This window comes from Dendrobates tinctorius, unplaced genomic scaffold, assembly GCF_039654945.1.
Source record: "Dendrobates tinctorius isolate UK_male_01 unplaced genomic scaffold, ASM3965494v1 ptg000075l, whole genome shotgun sequence".
In the NCBI taxonomy this organism is placed as follows: Eukaryota; Metazoa; Chordata; class Amphibia; order Anura; family Dendrobatidae; genus Dendrobates; species Dendrobates tinctorius.
This window is the reverse complement of record NW_027361743.1, coordinates 10,888,093-10,912,572: the sequence shown is the minus strand read 5'-3', so window position 1 is coordinate 10,912,572 and position 24,480 is coordinate 10,888,093. Positions and strand designations below refer to the sequence as shown.

Here is a 24,480-nt window from a genome sequence, read left to right as displayed (position 1 = left end):
CGCTGTGTGGCGGGGGGCAGTCTTGTGTGGCGGGGGGGCAGTCTTGTATGGCGCTGTGTGGCGGGGGGCAGTCTTGTATGGCGCTGTGTGGTGGGGCGCGATCTTGTGTGGCGGGGCGCGATCTTGTGTGGCGCTGTGTGGCGGGGGGCGCTCTTGTGTGGCTGGGGGGCGCTCTTGTATGGCGCTCTTGTGTGGCGGGGGGCGCTCTTGTATGGCGCTCTTGTGTGGCGGGGGGCGCTCTTGTATGGCGCTCTTGTGTGGCGGGGGGCGCTCTTGTATGGCGCTCTTGTGTGGCGGGGGGCGCTCTTGTATGGCGCTCTTGTGTGGCGGGGGGCGCTCTTGTATGGCGCTCTTGTGTGGCGGGGGGCGCTCTTGTATGGCGCTCTTGTGTGGCGGGGGGCGCTCTTGTATGGCGCTCTTGTGTGGCGGGGGGCGCTCTTGTATGGCGCTCTTGTGTGGCGGGGGGCGCTCTTGTATGGCGCTCTTGTGTGGCGGGGGGCGCTCTTGTATGGCGCTCTTGTGTGGCGGGGGGCGCTCTTGTATGGCGCTCTTGTGTGGCGGGGGGCGCTCTTGTATGGCGCTCTTGTGTGGCGGGGGGCGCTCTTGTATGGCGCTCTTGTGTGGCGGGGGGCGCTCTTGTATGGCGCTCTTGTGTGGCGGGGGGCGCTCTTGTATGGCGCTCTTGTGTGGCGGGGGGCGCTCTTGTATGGCGCTCTTGTGTGGCGGGGGGCGCTCTTGTATGGCGCTCTTGTGTGGCGGGGGGCGCTCTTCTTGTATGGCGCTTATCTTTGATGAGAATCGTCCCCGGCTGTGCACCGCTCTGTTGCTCTGGAGTTTTGTTCCTGTGTTATGTATGGGTATATGGCGGTGTAAGCTCTTCTCTGACAGCTCGGTGGTCTCTGTTCTCGGGGGGGGGGGGGGGGCTGCTGGGGCTTCTTTTCAGGCTTCTGAAGCAATCTGCTTATGTCATGTAGCTGCAGAGCTCTGTCGTTGCCTTGTCCGCCCCGTCCCTGCGGTCACTGCTGCCGTCTGTTCTCGCTACTCTGTGACATCTTTACCTTCCTGATTCCTACAGATTCCCTGTCTGACAACTCCAGCCTTTTATATGCAGTTGTCAGGCAGCACAGGTCCAGCCACCAGTCTCTGTGATAATAGATGGAGGCTCCGATCACCGTCCTCTGCTGCCGGATTAGTCACATTTCCAGAATATCCTCAGCGGTGTCTTAGTTGCTTATTGTTAATAAATCTGCTGACTAAATCTGCATTAAATGCTAGCAAGCAGAGCTGCAGTGTAAAGCGTGAGGGAAAATACAGACCAGCAGCCTGATCTGTGGATTTCTGGTGAGCTCACGCTTTCCGTAGATGATGTTGCATACTACTACAAGTCATCACCCGCATCGATCTTTTATCCCTTTTACAAGAAAGACTTGCAGGTCTGAGACCCGACCGCTGCCACAGTCATTCTCTGATTCTTCTGGCGGATCCCAGCAGTCTGACCCCCAAAGATCAATAAGTTATCATCTATCATGTGTATAAGTGATAACCAGAGCCCCCCTGTAATGGAAGCCTCTGTCCCCAATCTGCGATGTGTCAAGGGGGTCCTCACATAAAGTCTTCAGGGTGATCTCACTACAGCGTGCATAGAGCACCAGGGAGTAGCCCCCCCGATAGGCTATGTCCATCTCCCACCGATTTTTGAAGGTAAGGAGACTGTGACACCCACCATAATCTGCGTGCCCTTGTCCCCCTCCTAGGCTCCCCTTGGCTCCCATTGTGTCCTCTCCCACCCTCCCCCCTTGGCTCCCTCAGTCTCAACCCCCTTGGCTCCCTCCTTTCCTCCTTCAGACTCCCCCGGCAGCGCCTGATCTCCAGACTGAAGGAAAGGACTGGTTGGTTGTGACACAATTAGTCTGTGCACAGTCAGGAGGTCTCCATACACATTTAGCGGTCAGCTGTTCCCACCGGGATTGGGGGGTACACCCGACCTTTATCTAATGTGTGCGGTGGTCTACTTCTTGCAAGTTAGGTGATAACTTGCTGATGGCACCAAAGGAGAACCCCCCAACAGTCAGCAACTCAGCAACACTCCCAACACTGCATGTTATCCGCCATCCACAGGACAGAACGTGCTGCGAGTGGCGGGGGTGCGACTGATGAATGAGGCTCCCACTAATCGGCACCTTCCAAAGCTGTAACGTGCAGTGTTGGGAATATCCCTTTATGTATATTTCCCATTTATACACAGAGGCAAAAAAAAAGGAAAGTGAAAGTTAAATCTAGAAATCTGACAGCCTGGAGGAACCCTGGAAACACTGGTGGCTCTATCGAAAGCGCTGCGATCATCAGGTCCTATACTCCAGGCTGCATGCAATTGTAGCAAAGTGTCAGCTGTGAAAAGTATTGGGTCTATAATGCTTTTCCGCTTCTGGGAGTAGAGGACGGTTTCTGGTCATTGACAGCAAACAGATCTTTAAATAGTGGAGAAGTAAAACGCGTATTAGAAAGTTACGGAACGTTGCATTCTAATTCTCCACTCACGAGTCACCTCGCCGCCGTTCCTGGATTCCTGCATCTTGTTTTGGTTTTGTTCTGTGGTTACCTAATCGGATGTGGTATGTTCTTGTATAATTAGTACCCACATAACCAGAGGGTGGAATCGCTAATCAATTTCTCACCCACTTCTAAAATTAGACATCGAGGGAGTTAATCCGCCACATTGTGACATGTGGTATATAATTATACACATCCGCACCTAGGATGTGTCTGCAGCTTGTGGCAGCTGTAATAATGGAGGCAATAAATGGGTTACTCAGGTGTGTGCATCTAACATAATAATGTCCTGGCATAGAATGACTGGGGCGTCCACTGAGACATCACGTGGAAGAGGTTTGTTTTCTTGCAGCACCAATTACCTATTTTGTGCTGATTCAGGGTGCAAAGTGTCAACATTTTTACATTTAGGTTACAGCTCCCTCACTCGGACCTGGTGTGGGTTCTGCAGATCCAGACTGAGACCACTGTGTTGTCATATAGGGGCTGAGCTTTGATGTAGTAGAACCACAGGGGGTCCGGGTGATGTGGTTACATTGTGGACCAGTCCTAGGTCTTCATGATGTGGCTGTATTTATATTTCTACATTCCTGGCCCAATCGTAGAGTATGGTCAAATGTATTGGGACACACATAGTCATTGAATTCAGGTTCCCCCCCAGCTCCGTTGGCCCACAGGTGTGTAACATGCGGCCCCTCCTGACAGAATGGTCGCTGGTGCAGAGCTTAATACCGGTGCTGTCCTGTATAGTAGGAGCCTCCAGTGTAGCAAGGCAGGTCATGACACTTCTTCCTCCTAAATCTTCACCCATCACCTGTGAGTAATATTATTGAGAAGTAGAAGGAAACGTAGCAACTCAGCCACGAAGTGGAGACCCCGTAATAGTACAGAGTGGGGTCAACGAGTGCTGAGGACCAGAGGGAAGAAAAGTCACCACCGCTCTGCTGACCCCATAACTGCAGAGTCCAGACCTCCTGTGGTATCAACATCAGCACAAACACTGACCCATGGCTGTGCCCAATGCACAAGGTCCATAAAAGTGCAGCTAGAAGAGTTTGGTGGCAGACCAGAGAATTGTGACCCTCGGCCTCTCCCCAACATCAGGGTCTGGCCTCACACATGCTCTTCTGGATGAAGTGGCCAAAATTCCCACTGACACCTCCAAAATTTTGTAGAAAACCTTTTCAGAAGAGTGGAAGCTGTTCTATCTGCAGAGGGACCATATAGTGTATGATGCTGAGCGTTTAGGCTGCGAGACCCGCTGTTGGGCCTACAGATGTTTACGCGATTGTTGGCACGTGGCCACGTGACTTGTCTGTATTAATCTTTACTGTAAGCAGAAGACACATCGAGATATGTTTTATTCTATTGATGTCTATGGAAAGTCTTGACTCCTGCAAGAGCCAAACCTATAATCAGCTGACCCCGGGTGAGTGTATAACATGCCCGATGTCGACAGCACCTTACTGGTGGCATCATTAGAAGACGCTAAACAATAGTACCGATGTTGGATCTCCCACAATTAGCTGACAATGCCGGGAGAGTCGGCGTTGCCTTCAATCTGTCTATGGTTGTTCTCCAGAGCAGGAGACGCTGGATCTTTTACGGTGTGTTAACATGGGGTTTTTTTTTTTTTTGAGTTTTAGGAGCCAAAAATTTCCAAAGGCCCCGAGTTTTGATTAGAGTTTCAGCTCCAAAAATGCAGCAAACCACCCCCCCCACCTTTTCAAGGGGTCATCTTCAGTGTCCTAAGAGGGGTTCTTATTGGACAATATCTCTACTTTTCAAAAGGCCATCATAAAGTGTCTCCGTGTCGGGACCTCCATCCATCAGCCGTAACTTTAGGCTGTGTGCCCACGTAGCGATTTTTAAGTGTTTTTGCCGCGCTTTTCGGCGTGAAAACGCTGCGAAAACGTTTAAAAATCGTGTACAGAACGCCCCCCATGCATTCCTATGGTATTCCGCACATGTTGTGCTAATGCTGCGCTTTTTTCCGCGGCGGAATCGCATCGCGGAAAAAATCGCAGCATGGTCATTCTTTTGTGCGGAATCGCAAAGAATTGTCGTGATTCCGCACCCATAGGAATGCATGAGAATCGCTTACTTCCTGCATGTGGCTATGCCCACCATGCGGGAAGTTAAGCGTCTCGTGCGGTTGGTACCCACGGTGTGGAGGAGAGGAGACTGTCCTCCAGGCCCTGGGTACCATACCCATGTAAAAAAAAAAAAAAAAATAAGGGTATATTTACCTTCCGACGTCCCGCGCTGCATTCCCGGGCCTCAGCGTTCCCAGTAATGCCTTGCGGCAAGGTCCTGTGATGACGTAGTCTCGCGTGACTCTAGCGGTCTCGCGAGATCGCTATAGCAACGCGAGACCAACGTCATCACAGGTCTCGCAAGGTATCGCTGGGAACGCTGAGGCCCGGGATTTTTTTTTGTAAATTTTTTTTTAATCATTTTTAACATTTTATCTTTTACTATTGATGCCACATAGGCGGCCTCAATAGTAAAAAGCTGCTCACACTTGTCAAACACTATGTTTGACGAGTGTGACCAACCTGTCAATCACTTTCCAAGCGATGCTTCAAATTGCTTGGAAAGTGCTTGAGAAAATCGCGGCAAAATCACGACCAGAATCGCGGGGAAAAAACCGTGCGATTTCTGGGGAGGAGTCCAGTTTTTAGTGTCCGGAATAAAACGCTACGTGGGCACATAGCCTTACACGTCTGTTTTCTGTTTGTTGTATATGAAATAAGAAAAAATGTCCTCTCAGTTCTCAGGGTCCAATTTCCTTCTGTTTTTGGACCGTCTGTTTTTATCATCCGTGTGTAATCTGTTTTTCTCATATGGAAGAAAAAAAAAACCCCCCGAAGAGCTTTCCACAGCTTCTACTAACATTAGTCAGCGAAAAACAGGCCCCGGACGTCCTCTTTCTGCAGTATGTTGCTTTTCGTGGACCTGTCCTCCTGAATGGGCAAGTTGGAACCACAACTAGATCAGCACGTCTCAGATTTCCGAGTAGAATCTGTTGTGCCTGGCGTTATTTCCCGAGGCCACGTGTCGCTGCTTCTGTCACGGTGGGTGTAGGTTTGCAGCCGCGCCCCTTGTGGGTGATCAGTACATTCCCTGCAGTCACTGATCCTGACAGCCAGGTGGCCATTCCGGCTCCTGTGTGTAATATCTGCCCTCCCCTTAGTTTTAGTTGCATTTTTGCCTCTGCGTTGCTTCGTAACGCATTGCGGTGCCGCTGCTGAGATGGGATTTAAAGGGAACCTGTCATATTTGTCGTCCCATATGAGATAAGATCACCACGTTTCATCTCTGATATACAGCTTTCTGATATGCTGTATATCTGCCTCCGATCCGGCCTGTAACAAATACAGCTGGGCAAACCCAAGCAGTAAAGTTAGGCGTCCGTACCGAACACCTACTGTTTGTGCATGGACACCAGTCTTCACCAGGAAGTCCGTGTTACTGTTCGGTTTCGGCTCCCTGAACACCGGGTGTTTGTCGCTCTGTCATGTTCATGACAGCGCTGTAAAACATTACCGTCAGTCAGACAGCCACAGTTCTCACGCTGTAAAATGACAGCGTAATCCCACAGTGCGGTACCAGTGACCGGAGGTAAACTTTTTTTTACCTCTGATCACAGCTGCGGACTCACGCTGTTGTTTTCTCCACTGTCGTGCACTTGACAGCGTAGCAAGCATTGGATGTTTGGACCCCTCATTCAAATGAATGACGTTTGTGTTCTGATGACCGAACCCGCCTAGTAACAAAAGAAAACGCCTTATATGCCCCTACATTCGGGGTTGGGTCCTATGGGCATCGGTTTCTTGGTCCGGTGCCTCCGTTCTTCTTTCAATGCCGTCCTCCTTCTGTGCTTCATATGGATGACGTGCCCTACGTCACCCACAGTGTTCCTCTGCATCGCGCTCCTGCACAGTCGTACTTCTCTGAGTGCAGGGTAAAGTGCTGCTGTACGCCTGTGCATGGCGCTCTCTGACCTTTCTCAGCGCCTGTGCGCTGCTGTACTTTGCTCTGCCCTCAACAAGGTAGAGATGTACGCCTGCCTAGGAGCGCGGTGCAGGGGAGACTGTGTGGATGACATAGGATGGCGTCGAAAGAAGAAGGGAGGGACCGGACCAAGACAGCGCTACCCATCAGACTTGATGTACGGTATCGATCCATAGCAATCTGTGTGCCCTATATTATGGATCCATAATACAGTGTCGTGCATGAGCCCCAAAAAGTTCCAAAATTGACTGACGACTCCTTTTTATCCCACTGTAGATGCGCAGTTTCAGAGAGGCGAGAGACGCTGGTTTGTGACGCGGCCACCGCAGGGTGATTGTGCCAATAGACCATACTTTGAGGTTTGAGTTTCTGTTCTCTATAATCTGGCAAGACATCTGAGGATTGTCTGCCCCGATTTCTCAAGTAGCTTTTTCCATACTTGTGTTTTTTATGTTTTTTTTTTTAATGGGTTTTCTCCAAGATGAAAAAACTAAGGTTAAAAAAACAAAAAACTGGCCTATATAGTTTGCAACTTATATTGATAGAGGCTTATTTCTGACACCGCTACAAATCCTCAGTATAGGCATGGATTTAATTGAACTAATAATAAAACCTATATACTTGCCTCCCATGCCAGCGAGGTTCCCGTGTTATCTGCACTCGCTCTCCCCGGGGCTGTGATGAGGTCTTGTGATGCTGGTGCCCAATCGGCGCCGGCGTCCCTGTCCCCGCCTTCGGGCAAACTGAACTTGAATTTGAATCCAGGGCTGCAACTGATTGCGGGAACGGCACGGGAGGTGGTTAGGCTTTATTATTTTATGAGGACCTAACATTTAGTTCAAGAAGGCTAGTAGTGGACAACTCGTTTAACATAAAATATTGTCCGCCTTCTGCCACCACTAGAGGGAGCTCACTGCATACTATTACATTGATAGTGTCCTACATGTGAGCGCCCTCTAGTGGTATGTCAGAAAAGTGTGTTCTAAATGTATGTCTATGCGGCGGGGATTTTTAGCTTTGCCTTACGAATGTGTTTTTTTTTTTTTTTTTTTTCTTAATTAGTAAATTAATCAGCACAAATTTTTGGACTTTGACCCCTTGGCAACTGCAGCCATCCGAGAACTGGGGCAGTTTGCCATCGCTATATGGACCTTAACCACTTGGCGACGGTTGCCGCACATTTACTTGGACCTTGTGCCATCGATATTTAGAGAAGACTCCCATTCTTTTTATAGAAGATTGTCAATGTCGTAATTAGCTGAAGTACGTCAGTATTGCAGTGTATTTTATCGTTGCTCTGTCTCAGTAACCGTACTTCCCACGAAGAATGGAGGAAGAAGTGACCAAAACGTCACATGTACCAATGAAAGCACGGCTCCATCGACTGTAAAATAAGAAAGTTGTGGGTCTCCGAAAATGGTGATACGGACCAATGTTTTTTTTTTTATATAGAAAAATCATATTTTTTTTATATGGTAACATAGTGTAAGTCAGATATACAACCCGTCTTTCAAAAAACAAGCCCTGGTGGAGGCATGGAGACAGAACAGTAGACTTGTGGTCTCCTGATGAAGAAGTTGGTTCAACTTCAAAATGCGTTGAGATTAAACCGCCTGATCTGATCCCTCACCACGTCCTCCGGTTTTCTTGACTCTAGCACAGCAGCGCAGACTACTACTCCCATCCTCCTGCCACTTGTTATACACGGCGGGGTCTCCTGACCTGAGGGTGCTGCCGCAGAGATCACACCTTGATTCCTCAGTTGTGGGTTGAACAATCCCAAAAAGTGAGCAATTCCTATTAGTCGAGGCGAGAGATATGTCTCCACAACAGATAATACCCTGTTGTGCTTGGTATCTCCCCCAGTTTGTGATTTTTGCGCGGTTTTGATGCGTTTTTTTCCGCAGTGGTTTCAAACCGCATGGAAGAAGCCAAAACCAAAATTAATTAGCATGCTGCGGTTTTTACCGCGATGCGTTTTTTTCACGGTAAAAAACGTATCAATGTGCACAAAAAGTGACTGGGAAGCTTATTTTTAGCGGTTTTATAGTGAAAACCGCTGTAAAAACCGCTAAAAAAACGCTGTGTGTGAACACAGCCTAAATGTCTGTCCGGCTCTTTCTGTGTCGCTGATACAAGAAGGTGCTCAAAAATTGGACATCACACCCTGAGGAGAGCTTTTTTTTTTTTTTTTTTTTTTTGTGGTGTAGGTCTTCATTATTTGTGAATTCAGTTACCTTATTCTGTGTGCTCTATGTGGTGGTATTACATGGGCTTATTTCATTATTCAGATGCTGCTTATTTGGGAAGTGTATGGCGGTATCATGTGGATTGTATGTCGGGGTAATATTGTGGCACGATATGGCAGTATTTTGTGTGCAAATATACCGTATACTTTTTCGATAGACATTCTACGGTTCTATTTGACTTTTTATGGCGGTATCTGGCATTTTGTGGTATTTAGCCCTTTTATGGCGGTATAATTTTATGACTTATTTATGCGTTGTATGGCAAGATGAACAATGACTGTATTTTATGGCAGTGCTGACACTGTTAACATTTTGTACCGGTATTACATGGCATGATGTTGCAGTATAATTTTTGCATTTTATGGTGGTATTTTTTTTTTTTTCCTTATACGGCAAATTACATTGCCTGGGGTATATTATTATTTATTTATATAGCACCATTGATTCCATGGTGCTGTACATGAGATCAGTTATTCAGTGCAGCACTGTACAGCGCTATGTGCCTATAAGTGGCGCAGTACGAGATCTATGCACACAGCATTAATGTTTGGGGGTCCTCCTGTTGGTACGTGCAGCATATATAATGGTATTTAACTAATTCAAGCTACTGCACTGAATCCTGCATGTGTCCTACCAATATTATTCCTCTTAGCAGCATATATAATGGTATATAGTTATTTCAGCTTACTCTGCTTGTCCCCTTATGCTATGGGGTCAAATAGCTTTTCAAAGTGGTTTATGATCCATGTAGGCCTGGACACTTGTTTATCTGCACACTACATTTATTGTGTCCTGTTGCCTTAACTTAGTTTGATTGCTAATGAGAGGGGAAAAAAATGTAATATCTTAGTACTTGCCTCCTATATAATCAGACTTGGTCTGGGAAGCATTTATCCTCTTTCGGCCTCTCGCAGCTTACTAACTCCCACACGCATGAAGACGGAAACTCCCTCGACTTGGTCTTCTCCCGGCTTTGCTCAGTGGATGATTTCACAAACTCTCCTCTCCTGCTGTCTGACCACAACCTTCTATCATTCTCTATCAAAAACTGCCATCCTGCCCAGGTCATCCCCACTTTGCACGCTTTTAGAAACATACAGGCCATTAACACCCAGACACTTAGGGGAAAATGATGACTGCTAGTTCTCCATATCTCCTCCCTCTCATGTCCTGATTCTGCACTGAAGCATTACAATGAAACACTTCAAAGTGCCCTGGATGAATTTGCACCTCCTATACATAGAACAACTAGGCACAGACTGCGACCACCCTGGCACACGCTGCAAACACGCTTCCTACAGCGGTGCTCCAGGTGCATCGAATGTCTGTGGAGAAAATCCAATCTACCCGAAGATTTCATCCATTATAAGTTTGTGCTTAAAACATACAACACTGCCCTTCACCTCTCAGTGCAAATCTATTTCAGCACCCTCATCACCTCGCTATCCAATAACCCGAAACGTCTCTTTGACACTTTTTATTCCCTACTCAACCCAAGACTACACGCCCCAACCATGGATCTCCAATCTGACTATCAGGCCAATTATTTCAAAGAAAAAATTGACCATATCTGACAGAAAATTATCTCCCAATCGCCTCATACCGTGCACTGTCCTCCCTCCCCCACTGCATCTAGCTCACTCTCTGATTTTGAACCAGTAACAGGAGAAGTAATCAGACTCCTTGCATCTTCTCACCCTACTACTTGCACCAGTGACCCCATTCCATCACATCTCCTCCAGTCCCTTTCCCCTGCTGTCACCACTCGCCTAACAAAAATATTTAACCTCTCTCTTCCGGTATCTTTCCTTCCTCATTTAAGCATGCCATCATACAGTCAATACTTAAAAAACCATCCCACGACCAAAACTGTGTCGCTAACTATAGTCCTGTCTCTAATCTTCCCTTCAACTCCTGGAACGCCTGGTCCACGTCCGACTTATCTGCCATCTCTCTGATAACTCTCTTCTTGACCCTCTACAATCCGGTTTCCGCTCTTTGCACTCTACTGAAACTGCCCTCACTAAAGTCTCTAATGATCTACTAAAAGCTAAATCTAATGGTCATTACTCCATGCTAATTCTCTTGGATCTCTCCGCAGCATTCGACACTGTGGATCATCAGCTCCTCCTCACTATGCGCCATCGGCCTCAAGGACACCATTTTCTCCTGGTTCTCCTAATATCTCTCTGACCGCTTCTTTACTGTATCTTTTGCTGGCTCCTCCTCCTCTCATCTTCCCCTTACTGTTGGGGTTCCTCAAGGATCAATCCTAGGCCCCCTCATCTTCTTTGTATATTACCCCTATTGGTCAAGCAATTAGTAGATTTGGGTTCCAGTACCATCTCTATGCTGATGACACCCAATTATACACTTCTCCTGATATCATGCCTGCCTTTTTGGCAAACACCAGTGATTGTCATACCGCTGTCTCTAACATCATGTCCTCCCGCTATCTGAACTGAACCTGTCAAAAACTGAACTCCTTGTGTTTCCTCCCTCTACTAACCTACCTATACCCGACATTGCCATTTCCGTGTGTGGTTCCACCATTGCTCCCCAGCAACATGCCCGCTGTCTTGGGGTCATACTTGATTCCGAGCTTTCATTCACCACCCTCATCCGATCACTGGCTCACTCTTGTTATCTGCACCTCAAAAACATTTCTAGAATTGGACCTTTTCTTACTTTCGACTCTGCAAAAACTCTTACTGTTTCTTTTATTCATTCTCGTTTGGACTATTGTAACTCTCTTCTAATCAGTCTCCCTCTTACCAAAATCTCCCCTCTCAAATCTGTCCTGAATGCTGCATCCAGGATCATATTTTTTGCCAGTCGTTACACCGGTGCCTCTACCTTGTGACAGTCATTACACTGGTTACCCATCCACTCCAGAATTCAGTATAAACTTATTACCCTCACCCAGAAAGCACTCCATGGCTCAGCACCACCCTACATCTCCTCCCTCGTTTCAGCCTACCACCCTACCCGTGCCCTCCGTTCTGCTAATGACCTGAGGTTAACATCCTCAATAATCAGAACCTCCCGCTCCCGTCTCCAAGACGTTTCACGTGCTGCGCCAATTCTTTGGAATGCACTACCCAGGTTAATACGATTAATCCTCACAGTTTTAAGCGCGCCCTAAAAACGCATTTGTTCAGACTGGCCTACCGCCTCAACGCATTAACCTAAATATCCCTGTGTGGCACAGTCAAAATTTTACCATAACAAGGTTCCTCACATAATGTTCTCAATGCTTTATGCATTTAATAGCCCTCTGTGTCTGTACTGTTACATACTTTGGCTGTTAACTGGTTCATGCAGCGTTACAGGAACACCCGATTCTTACACTATGGCTGGTCCAAACAATAAAAGCAATTGTTACCATCCACCTTTCGTGTCTCCCCTTTTTTCTTATAGATTGTAAGCTTGCGAGCAGGGCCCTCATTCCTCTTGGTATCTGTTTTGATCTATGTGTTTATTGTTATGCTGTAATGTCTATTGTCTGTAGAAGTCCCCTCTATAATGTAAAGTGTTGCGGAGTATGTTGGCGCTATAGAAATAATTTATTATTATTACGAGCTGCTTCTAGACTTGGATTGGGTCACGATTTGGTTCCAGCTTCATTAACTTTAAATGTATCCCTGCATAAAATAGCCGGTAGCAGTGGAGCTGAAGCCATTCATTCCCGGCTTTGGTACGGTCACGGATTAGATATGATCGTTATGGCAGCAGGTCTCCTTTTAAGGATGGCGGCAGCTCGTGGACCATCTCTACCAGACTGTACATCACATCTCTCTCGGCGTCTCATTTATGGATGCGTTTCGCTGTATTGGACGTAATTGCTTCATCCCGGCATCAGACTGTCTCTTTGTGCCTCGGACAGGACGCTCCTCGTTAGAAACGATCTGCTCCATATTAGAAAATCAAATGTTCCACGCTGTGCATTAAGCTAATTCATTACTCGTGATTGGCGGCAGCATTATTAAATATAAATGTAATTGTGAAAGCAGCGAACAGAATGGATATTCATAAAGAAGATGTCGTGCCGGGACGTTGGTCACATTGTGTTCCACAAGGCAAGGATGGCCATCTGTCAGGAATATTTGATCGTCGTCTCTGACTCATAACCTCATGGAATATTTATAGATGTAAGTCTGAGGAAATTCGCTTGGGCTGGTGATCGCCCAGAAGATTATATAATAGTGTAGACTTTAATGTCTGGCCCTACAGCTCAGCGTCCCGCACACATTGGGCCTAGTTTATGAAAACTGAGAGAAAAGCCTGTCCATGTTGTCCATAGCAACCAATCAGAGTACAGCTTTCATCGCTCCACAGCAGGTTTAGAGATGAAAGCTGGGCTCTGATTGGTCGCTACGGACATCAAAGACCATTTTGGTAATTGAGGCCTATGGAGGCTAAAGTTACAGAAGCCTTTGAGCAGCGACAAAAAGGGGATTAATCTCTATAGAGTCTTTATCGTTCTAGAAATCTGTGATCCAAAATCAGAGTTCGCCTCATCTGCGTTTGACATTATAAGGTCATTGTTTTGACCGAATTCTCCCATGAAGGTGGTAATCTCGTCGTGACCACCCCTGTCCCATGCGTCCATTATTCACACAGGCTCCATCTTGCCTTTATGTCAGGAAATATTCTCCCCTAGGAAGGTTTAAGGTTCCGAGTCCAGACTGCAATGTCCGCACCAAGCGCAGGGCTCTGACCCAAACCATTATCAGGCGGCTCATACTTGACAGGGAGGGTAAATCGCCACAGAATTTGTCCCTCAGGATCGTGTTTTTGCATTATAATTGAATTCCCCCCCCCTAGGGGAAGAGCCTGCGAGCAGGAATCTGGTATCCAGGACTTTGTCAAAGCCTCATCACACGAGGAGAGTGTTACTTGTTACAGAACCACTCAGCACCCAGAATATGTTGTGCAGATATATGTATGTATAATAGGTTCCATGTGAGATGCATGTCCCTAATGCATCAGCCCACAGGCTGCGCCCCTGGGCAGAGGGGACACGATATTCTCCTTTTGTCCACCCTCCCCCCACCTTTGTAATTCCCACAGTAAACATCGGCAGGCTCCGGCCACCTGCGGCTTTTGTAATGTATGTCTGGCCTGACGCTTGTCTATTGGCCGGCCCTCTGTATCTGTGTGATATATTTTGTGTCCTGTGAATAAAGTGTTGTCAGACTGGAAATACATGGAGAAGCAGTGATCTTTTATATGCGCCCATGTAACCAAGGAATTCCAGCCAGCGTCATTCATTCAGACTCCAGCAACGCAGAGCGGACCTCCGAAAACATGGGGTGGTACTGAAAGAGGTACCCCAGCTTGGGTAGACCCCGTTACAGAGAGTTTTGAGCGATTACTAGTTAAGTAACTGCCCATATAAATAGAGAGCATAGCCCGGCATATTAATGGCCGGACGCACTCTTTACCACAAATTTCTAGGGTTTTGTAAATCCGTTTTTGGCTGGGTCCAGCTGGTAGCCCCAAGTCTGGCTGCACGAAACTTCAAATGATCACCAAAAGTCCAGCGCTCTAGCCCCCGGCGGAGCGGCCGCTCGCCTCCGGGTCTGGCGGGTCCAACCTGGTCTCTGACTTTGGAATATCTGATTTACATAAAACTCTATTTGCTGAAGTTGATTGCCTGTGATACCAGATCCCCAGAATCATTGGAGACCTCTCATAGCCGGATTGTTAGCTGTGGGTCTCCTGCTCAGGACTTATTGATGGGATGTTGATCCGCACGTGGAGGCTGTCCGTATAATGTGGTAATCCATGATTTATGCCCCAATCATATGATCTGAACAATCCTCCTTTGTGTGGACTGCCCAATGTGTGCATGTCCGCCGCCTGGTACCAGTGTGTAGAATACAAAGCCGTGCTGTCCGCAGCCCTCATCAGTAATAATTATTATTCTCGGCTGCTGGTCACAGTGCACTAATCTCATTGCTCCAAAGATGTGATCAAGCGGAACAGGCACAAGACGGACGTGTCATTTGTTTTGAAAAATTTAAAAAAAGAATGTATTCGGGGTCAGTACAGGATATGTAATATATGTACACAGTGACTGCACCAGCAGAATAGTGAGTGCAGCTCTGGAGTATAATACAGGATGTAACTCAGGATCAGTAATGTAATATATGTACACAGTGACTGCACCAGCAGAATAGTGAGTGCAGCTCTGGGGTATAATACAGGATGTAATTCAGGATCAGTAATGTAATGTATGTACACAATGACTGCACCAGCAGAATAGTGAGTGCAGCTCTGGAGTATAATACAGGATGTAACTCAGGATCAGTAATGTAATGTATGTACACAGTGACTGCACCAGCAGAATAGTGAGTGCAGCTCTGGAGTATAATATGGGATGTAACTCGGGATCAGTAATGTATGTTAAAAGATGCCATGTCCCACTAATTATTCCAGAGTATGGATAGGCAGTTTTATTGTGGGGACACGAGAAGCTGTGTATATCGTGCTTGCAGCTTGACACACAGATAACGTTAGGATAGCGGGACATTGCAGTGTACTATTTGGCTATTTCTCCTTTTATTAACATACTTACTTGAATATCTATGACACTGACTGTGGGGGATGCTACTTGTGTTTTATGGTTTTTTTTCTTAAGAATGTTATGGATATTTGAAGCCCTGGAGTCCTTTCTGTAAGATCCTTGTTATTGTATAATGTCTTCTACATCACACCACATCGAATAGGTCTCCCTATGATCCCATCTCCATTGTCTTTCCTGTAAGTGCTGTAATCATTGCAGATTGTGGCATCTACCGGGTAGATTTCCAAGATGAAAGCTTTCTTTATGCTGACCGTTACCCCGCGAGGGCAGCTGCAATCGTAACCTCTATACCAGAAAGCACACTAGGACTTTGCAGAGCATATTAGTACTGTAGTAATAAGAAGTGAGCACTAGATGGCGCTGTTGTATAAGGGAACGCGGATGTAGGAGAATGTGGCAGCGGCTGCATGTGGTTGTCGCTGGCTTCTAACTTTACATGTGCTCTGTATGGGCTGGAGTCATCATAAAGCCTAGGAGGGGCACAGAAGCCCACTACTGTTATTATATTTGATATCAAAAATGGACATGGCCTTTCAGCTCCCATATTGCAGCCCCAAATGAGCCTACACACACCAGTAAAGCGTAAATGTACCCTCATCCTCCTCCAATATCTCCTACAAAGTAATGTGGGTTGTCCACCAAAACATGTTGCACCATTTTGCGTACACAGGTTCTCTTTTTTTTTTTTTTTTTTTTTTTTTATTGCATAGTTAACTTTGATGTGGTCATAAATCCGCTGATGTGAGCTCAGAGAAAGTCAGCTGAGTTACAGGCTCTCCCGTCAGACCATGAGAATGAGCTCACTGACTGTTTCTCAGTAAACTCATTCTACATCCAGCATTGGGCAGTGCAATACACAGGCTATAGAAGGCAAACGGTGCAACATTTGTAATGACTATCACTTGGAAAAAAAAGTATTTTTACTCCTGTATGAAAGTAAAAAAAAAAGTCTGCAAGTGGAGCCTCCAGTTTTCATACATTGTACAGCGCATTGACACCACTAGGGGGAGCTCATGTTTTCATGCTGTTATCTCTTCTATTGTGCAGTGAGCTCCTCCTAGTGGCAGCTGCAGGAAATGCAGTAAAGTGTTGGGTCACGTTTCGCTACACCCCCTGTAGCACTTTCCTAGTCTTCTACCATCATTTCACATGTGCAGTGTTTGTAAGATGATTACCTCCACATTGAGTCCCTGTAATGGCACTTGTGTACGGTCCTGCTTTGCTCCCCTCCCTCTCCGCCTGCCGTTAATGACTGCTTTGCTCTGTATTTCGGTGACAGGTGCCCAGATCTCCTGCTTTGCCCCCAGCAGCTTCTCCTGGAGACAGGCCGCCTACGTGGACTCTTTCTGTTGGGCAGCCGTCCAGCAGAAGCACCTGTCGCACAGCGACTCCGGGAACATCCCTCTGTGGCTTCACAAGGTGAGACCTAAACACCTATCCCCCTTACCATCCCAGCCAATTTTCAATTTTGTGCTTTTATTTTTTCCTCCTCTCTTCTTCCAAGAGCCATAACTTTTTTTTATTTTTTGTCCATGTGAGGATTAAAGCTTTTTATGTCAATACCTTCAAAAATTCTGAACTTTGTGGAAAAAAAAAAAAAAAATTATATATATCTTTATCTTTATAATTTTTTTTTTTTTTTTTTTTTTTTACAAAGTTCAGAATTTTTATATATTATCAATTCCACTTCTCCTAACTTTATTTTCCCATTCTTCAATACACTGAATTGTGAATTAAATGACCTTTTTAGAACACTACATCTCATCTTGCTTTTCAACGGCCACGTGATTGGAGAAATATAATAGCTATATCTCTTAGAAGACAAAGGAGAGAAAATTAAATCCAAGGTGAAAAAATAACTATAAAAATGACTGCATCTTAATGGGGTTAGACATTGTACATTTGTTATCGGAGAGTCCGAGTGCAGAAGTTATGTAGGTGTTGGATGTAATTCTCTGGTTATGACACTAGGTGGCAGCACATCGATGATGACTTGCTTAGGAGTTTTCCAGGATCGGTGCAAATTGTCTCGTCAGAGAGGAAGGGGACTAGATCTCTAGTGCCACCTAAAGGAAGCGATCCTACAAGTTAATGTCGACCCTTTAAGGTGCAGCTGTCAGCAGGATTGTGCACAGTGACCTACAAACAGTGTCCGGTTGGTGCCGTTATACTGATTACAATGATACCTGGGGATGAAATCTGTCTTGTGGTTGTTATTTAATCTTTATTCTCAGTTCTGAGTTAATGATATGGTGGTGCTCCGGGGCAGCCCGTGGGGAGTCTGTGGGGGTCTTCATGTGGTGCTCTGCTTACCTATTCATGTGCATGGCTTCTGACAGGTCACTGCCCCCTATTTTACATACTGCATATAATGTTTTGGAGAAAAAAAATTCACATTCCTCATCACGCAGACGCCTGCGCTGTAGCACGATACGATCTATATTGTCCATTTAATTACTTTATTTGGTGATGTAAATTCAGAGAAAAAAAGAATTCTCTCTCAAAATGGCGCCGGCCGTGCCTGCGCAGTAGCATCTATCGGCAATCTGAGAGAGGCTACTGCACACATGCCGCCAGCGCCATCTTGGAGACAATTTATTTATTTTTTCCTCTAGCAAATATAAGATTACACAACAACCACAAGACGGATTTCATCCCCAGGTATCATTGTAATCAGTATAACGGTGCCGACCTGACCCTGTCTGTAGGTTACCGTGCACAATCCTGCTGACAGGTTCCCTGTAACGGTGCCCGGGTATGCGCGGACGGAGCTTTTTGAGGTCCAAAATGTTGTTTTCAAGAAGAGACAACTTTAGGAAACAACGCTCGTTTTTGGAGGGGGGGGGGGGGCTTGTGTCGCTTCAGAGACTGTCATTTTTCAAACCTTTACAGAGAAAAACCTCCAAAAATGTCCTCCTATGTACAGCAAAGTGGAGTGCACTTAGAAACGAATAGGAAGAGTTTTTCAAAAACTATTATGTGGACATGGCCTGATGATTGAAAGGCACCAAGTGTCAGAGAGATCAACAGAACGAAAGGCCAAGTGACCTAATGGGGCTTCAGTACTGTATGTACGGTGCTGCGGTCCTGAAAATTGGGGCCCCCCAGCGATGCGGTTCTGCTGGTCTCTGGGACACAGCACATCAGAGTCATAGTGTCGGCTGTAATCCTGGTTCCTTGCTTACAGTTCTTCCCGTACATCCTGCTCCTGGGGGCCGTCCTGCTCTACCTGCCGTCCTTGTTCTGGAGGTTTACTGCAGCCCCTCATCTCTGCTCCGACCTGAAATTCATCATGGAGGAGCTGGACAAGTCCTACAACAGAGCCATCAAAGCTGTAGACGGCAAAGCGAGCAGCAAGAAAGAAGGCGCCAGTTCACCGACGGCGACTGACAGCGTATCACAGAGGTAACGCCGCCATGGAGGCTGTCAGCCCTAACAACTAACCATGGGGCTTGTAACTTCCATCCTTTTCATTAGTGGTTGCATCAACTGTAATAGACAACCGATATCTCGCCGCCATGGCCAGGATCAGAGTTGGCTCTCATCCCGGCAGTTTACTTCCTTACATGCCATCGTCAACTGTGACCAGGCATGTAAAGAGTTAGAAAAAGGAAAGGAACCATCCGTCACTCAGTCAGCCCATCGGCTCCTCACATTGATGCGTTTTTATGGTATACTAGGGTGGTGTTCACACGCTCAGTATTTTACCTAAGTATTTGTAAGAGAAAACCAGGAGCGGTGATAAATCGAGAAGTGGTGACGTGCTTCTATTATACTTTTCCTCTGTTCTACTACTCCTGGTTTTGGCTTACAGATACTGATATAAACTACTGAGCGTGTGAACGTGACCTTATTGACTGTATTGCTGGCTGTAGAATGAGTAAACCGATAATCCATCAGTGAGCTCGTTCTGGATGGAGTTTGTCTTTTTTCTGAGCTTTCAGCTGATTTATGACCGCTGACCTCATCAAGGGAGATTTGAACTTTTTTTTAATATGATCATAAGTCAGATCACAGAAGTGCAGAGAAGAGTTTCCATCTCCGGACGTATTCTTGGGTAACTTATTCTGCAGCCAGCAAGGTGCAGGGGTCAACAAATATCCTGTTAAAAACAAATATAACGAGGCCCAATTGCAAAAAATATGTATGTATTTTTTTTTTTTTTTTGTTGTTTAACCCAAAATCCATGCATTTACATAACAATAAAATTGTCCCCAATAATGTCCGTATACATTAAAGGTATTGGATAACACTAGAAGTCTGGCTGCTAATCTGCAATACCGCCCCATGCGGTGGATAGATGAGGCGCTGATTTCAGAGCAATGTTTTTTTTTTTTTGTTTTTTTTGTTTTTACTCCTGGACAACTTTTTGAATTCTGATCATTACTATTTAATTAATAAAAGCCCCCTTTCCAAAAAGATAAAGTAAAAAGGTAAAAACGATGTTTTGTAATATAATATAACTATAGCACTGACATCATATCTCCAGCTTTGTACTAGGTATCCATATTTGGGGGATTTTAGTTTTGCCCAATAGTTGGGTCTCAAATAGAGGACCTCCATCTTGTAATGTCTACTAGTGATGAGCAATTCTATATGTGCTGCCCCGGTCAGGCGTCCGGTTTGATCCTCCATGGTAGACTGCACTTCCACCATCCTGTACACCACTCATGCTCATTATGCCCCATGATATTGGGAGGCTCCCGACAGGCCAGGTTGAGGACACCGTGAGAAGAAGAAAAGACCAGTTGCTATGGAGGACCAGATGGGACTCCTGACCAGGACAGCACACATCCATCACATTGCTCATCTCTAAAATCCGGGGGGCTCCTTAGCTGTTTCCTGGGATCTCACACCTCTAAGGGACCCTACTTGGACTGTCCTTGAAGGGTTACATCTGTCATGCACGTGATAACTGAAGCCATTGACTACTCATTGGTTTAGTTACTTTTCTTATGTCCGTTCTTCTGCAGCTTGTTGGAGATATCAGAAGGAACCTTCAAGTATCCATTTGTGGAGCAGTATCTGAAGACCAAGAAGATCTCTCACAACCTAATCATCAAGTACCTCATCTGCCGATCCTGGACGCTGGCGATTATGCTCTTGGCCTGTATCTACCTCGGCTGCTACATCAGCCTTTTCTCCCTGACGGACGAGTTCAGCTGTAACATCCGCACTGGCATCCTGAAGAACGACACTACGCTCCCGGCCTTGATCCAGTGTAAGCTGATCGCGGTTGGGGTCTTCCAGCTGCTCAGTTATATTAACCTGATTGTCTACTGTTTTGTCATGCCTGTCGTCATCTACACAATGCTGGTACCATGCAGGAAACGGTCCGACGTTCTGAAAGCGTACGAAAGTGTCCTGCCGAACTTCAGCATCCAGCAGTGTTACTCCAAGAGCTACGACGACCTCAGCATCTTTCTTCTGTTCTTGGAAGAAAACGTAAGCGAGCTAAAATCTTATAAATTCCTGAAAGTGCTGGAGAACTTGAAGGACACTGGAGAAGATTTTGACCCCATGCAGCTTCTGCGAACGTTGGGAACCGTGAAGACGGACGCAGTCGATGGAAAGCAGACGGCATTTAAGAGCGCAGCTCTGCCACCTCCAGGGCAAAATTCAACTGAGCTTAAGGGTAAATGTATAGTTTTTTTTTTTTTCATTTTTATAATATTTTTTTGGTTGACATGGGGGAAAATTACTCTCTCCCTTTTCTCTAGTGCCCCTGGAGACTGCACAGAGGAGGATAGGTGTGAGATGAGTGAGTGACTGACTGACTTGTGAAAGGGCTGGCAACTTGAAGAAAAGTTCTTATATCCTCCTACAGCACTGAAGGCTATACAGGATAGATGACTATGCCAGCAGGGGTGATAACATGAGAAAAGGTTTCTGTATCCCACCTCCCAACCCCAGGAGACAGATGATGGTACCAGAGGTGCTGATTAGGTAGAGGAGTGATAACATGATAAAAAGTTTTTCATATCCCGCCCCTGTCGTTTCATTTGAGGATTCCCAGGGAACAGAGATCACAATATCTCAATTGATTTGTAAGAGGACTGATGACATAAAGAAAAGTTCCTGTATTGGGCGAAGTTACCAGAGATGCTAAGACGGGTCATAATATGAGGAAAAGATCCTGTATCCTCCTGGGGTCACTGGAGGCTGAACAGGAGATATGACTGTACTGCAGGCAGTTATTGGGATGATAATGTGAGAAAAAGTTCCTTTATCATGGAGGCTGCACAGGGGAAAAAAATGACATTACAATAGCTAGTGCTTCGTAAGAGGGCTGGTCACATGAAGAAAAGTTCCTATATACTTCTGCAATCACTCGAAGCTGTAAAGGTAGTGATTGGTAAGCGTGGTGATAACGTAGGAAATTTCATGCACACCCCCTCCCGTGGACAGAAGACTGTACCAGAGACTGATTGGTAGAAAGAGTGATAACGTGGTAAAGTTCCTATGTTCCCCTGCCCATCCCCGGGTTCCATAGAGATAGCTGATGGGAAAGAGATAACAGTACCATGGATTAGTAAGTGGTCTGATAACATAAAGAAAAGTTCTTGTATGCGGACTCCTCTTGTGTCACTCGAGGACTCAGAGAGGACATGACCATGGATAATGATCGGTAAGAGGGCTGATGGTATAAAGCAAAGATCCTGTATAACATAGAGATTACTGAAGCTTGCACAGAACGTAGTGATGACCATACCAGAAACTGGTAAGAGGGGTGATAACATAAAGAACATTTCCTTCATTTTCTGCCATGGGGTCCCTGGGGACTGTAGAAAAGATGAGGGTGAAATTATTATAGCAGGTAAAAGGGATGATAACAAAAGTTCCTATATCATATCCTTTGGGATCACTGGAGGCTGCTTTACTGGAGTTATTGGTAAGAGGGGTGACAACATGAGGAAAAGTTCCTATATCACTTGGAATCACTGGAGGCTGTATGGGAGTGATTGGTAAGAAGGGTGGTAACATGAGGAAAAGTTTCTAAATCCTTTGGGCTTACTGGAGACTGTACATGAATGATTGGTAATGGGGGTGATAACATGAGAAAAAGTTGCTGTATCTGTAGGCTGTACAGGGGGAGAAATGACAAGGACTGGCTGGGATTTGTCTTCCTATTGTAGCTGCTATGTGGATATATTCAGAAATGATCCTCCACAGGATGATAAAGGTGATCGCTGTGATTATGATTTCCTGACACAGTAATACTTTCCCCCTGCTTCTCGGGGCAGGGAGGACATTTCTATTATGAAGCTAGAATTTCTGATCCGCACCACATTGTGTCCCCAGATCTGAAAACGAATGACGGTGTAAAGACGTCTACGGATGATAAGAAAGTCAGACAGAGACTTCTCGATTCATCATGCTGATCAATATCCGCATCCTTCCCGCCATTGTTTACAGCGACCGCTGCGAATATTCACTGCACGAGCAGACAGCCGGAGTGACGCCGCCGCCGCCGAGCGATCACTACTCAGCACTTACTAAAGGCTTAATGTGAAGCTGTACCTTTAAGAAGTCATCAAGGACGCGACCCTTATGTCTGACGACTGTATGCAATAATAATATGAGCTGTCAATCAAGCGATCACAGACTGACCAGTTCTGCCTTTAGGTATATAATGCCTCATAGTGTAAAAAAAAGAAAAAAAAATGGTACTGTCGACACTGGATGTCACAAAACTGGGCAAAAACTGGTAAAACTGTATAATAAGTGTTTTTAGGATTTTATTAAGCTTACGTTTATTGACTTGTTTTTTAAAAAAAAAAAAATGCACTGACCTGTCCTGTTGAAATGGGATTTTTCTTTTGGCTTGTTGTATATGCAAGTATGGTGCTATGGTTTGCGGTGCGAGATGACGTGTGCTGCCTCTAGGTGGCGCTGTGTACACGGCTTCCTTTTACAGACTTTTCCCCAGGTGTCTTTGCTATGAAGAATCCCTTGTAGCTGGATCACCACAAGGAAGATGAATGTCTCCTACTTGGATGTTATGGGGGCACATATAAATGCCCCTCACTCATGTGTGTTTTTTCTCCATTTAATGAATGTCAGGTATTTAAACCATAGGGGTCTTGTCTGCCTGTCTAGGCCCCTTCCCGACACTGGGCATTAGGCTGAAAGAGCCCTGGCACTTCCATAATACGAGACCATTTTTGTTGCACTAGAATGGATAACACAGAGTCGAATTTGTCATTTGGGGTTTTTAGAATGTATAAAAAAAAATGAAACAAAGAGCAGGGAATGGGTTAAACTTAAAAAAAAAAAAAAAAAAAAATCCACGTCTCTACTCAATCCCTGACTCTCTGGTGATCACCTCCAATCTCTGCTTACTTCCTGCAGCAAGTATCGTCACTGCTGAGGCCGCTGATTGGCTGCAGTGGTCACGTGATTGATGTACAGCGCGCGATCACTGCAGGGAGTAAGCGATTGATGAGGGATTTAAGAGCGAGGCGAGTGTACCTCTTAATGATAAAATGTGTGATATATACATACACACATGCACCTAAGCCATTACTTGCTCATATGTATATATACAGTATATACGGTATATATACAAGTATCTTTCAAAAACGCTGCGTGCCGCCTGCCTATTCTGTCCGTGTATACATCATCTTTTTCCTTAAAACTATATATACATAGATATACATACACACATTATGTGTATGTATAGAATTATATTTTTTTTCTTACCTAGCTTGTCACCTTTTACTCTGGTCAAATTTTTTTTTAGAAAACCTGCTAACCCTCTCCAGTGGGCAGCAGCATCTTTTGTGCAGGGCGATTGCCTGCAGTCCTATGTAAAGCCATACATAACATAGATACAGTATGGCTGAAAGTGTTGACAACCTTGACATTGTTCCAGAAAATGATTGCAGTCACACATGCTTTGTTATACACATGTTTACTTCCTTTGTGTGTATTGGAACACACAAAAAAACAAGCAAACAGAAGACAAACTGGTCATCATTTTACACAAAACCCCAAAAAAGGAACTGGACAAAATTGTTGGCGCTCTTAACTTAATATTTGGTTGCATGCCTGTTGGGAATAAGTAACTGC

The 24,480-nt window shown here is 45.7% G+C and overlaps 1 protein-coding gene across 2 annotated transcripts in view; it reads left to right on the top strand.

Annotated features, from left to right (window-relative positions):
• The window catches only part of PANX1 (pannexin 1), a 28,707-nt gene extending 5,507 nt beyond the window's left edge, over window positions 1-23,200 (top strand). Inside the window, exons 2-5 of one of the 2 annotated variants that reach the window (XM_073582982.1) lie at window positions 16,688-16,827; window positions 18,596-18,813; window positions 20,382-21,043; window positions 22,711-23,200. In XM_073582982.1, the coding sequence (XP_073439083.1) occupies window positions 16,688-16,827; window positions 18,596-18,813; window positions 20,382-21,043; window positions 22,711-22,790 (1,100 nt within the window). In that variant the 3' untranslated portion in view covers window positions 22,791-23,200. Of the gene's footprint in view, window positions 1-16,687; window positions 16,828-18,595; window positions 18,814-20,381; window positions 21,044-21,128; window positions 21,730-22,710 lie in introns of those variants that run through there. The other variant, XM_073582983.1, reaches the window with a different exon arrangement.
• Window positions 23,201-24,480: the final 1,280 nt, after the last annotated feature.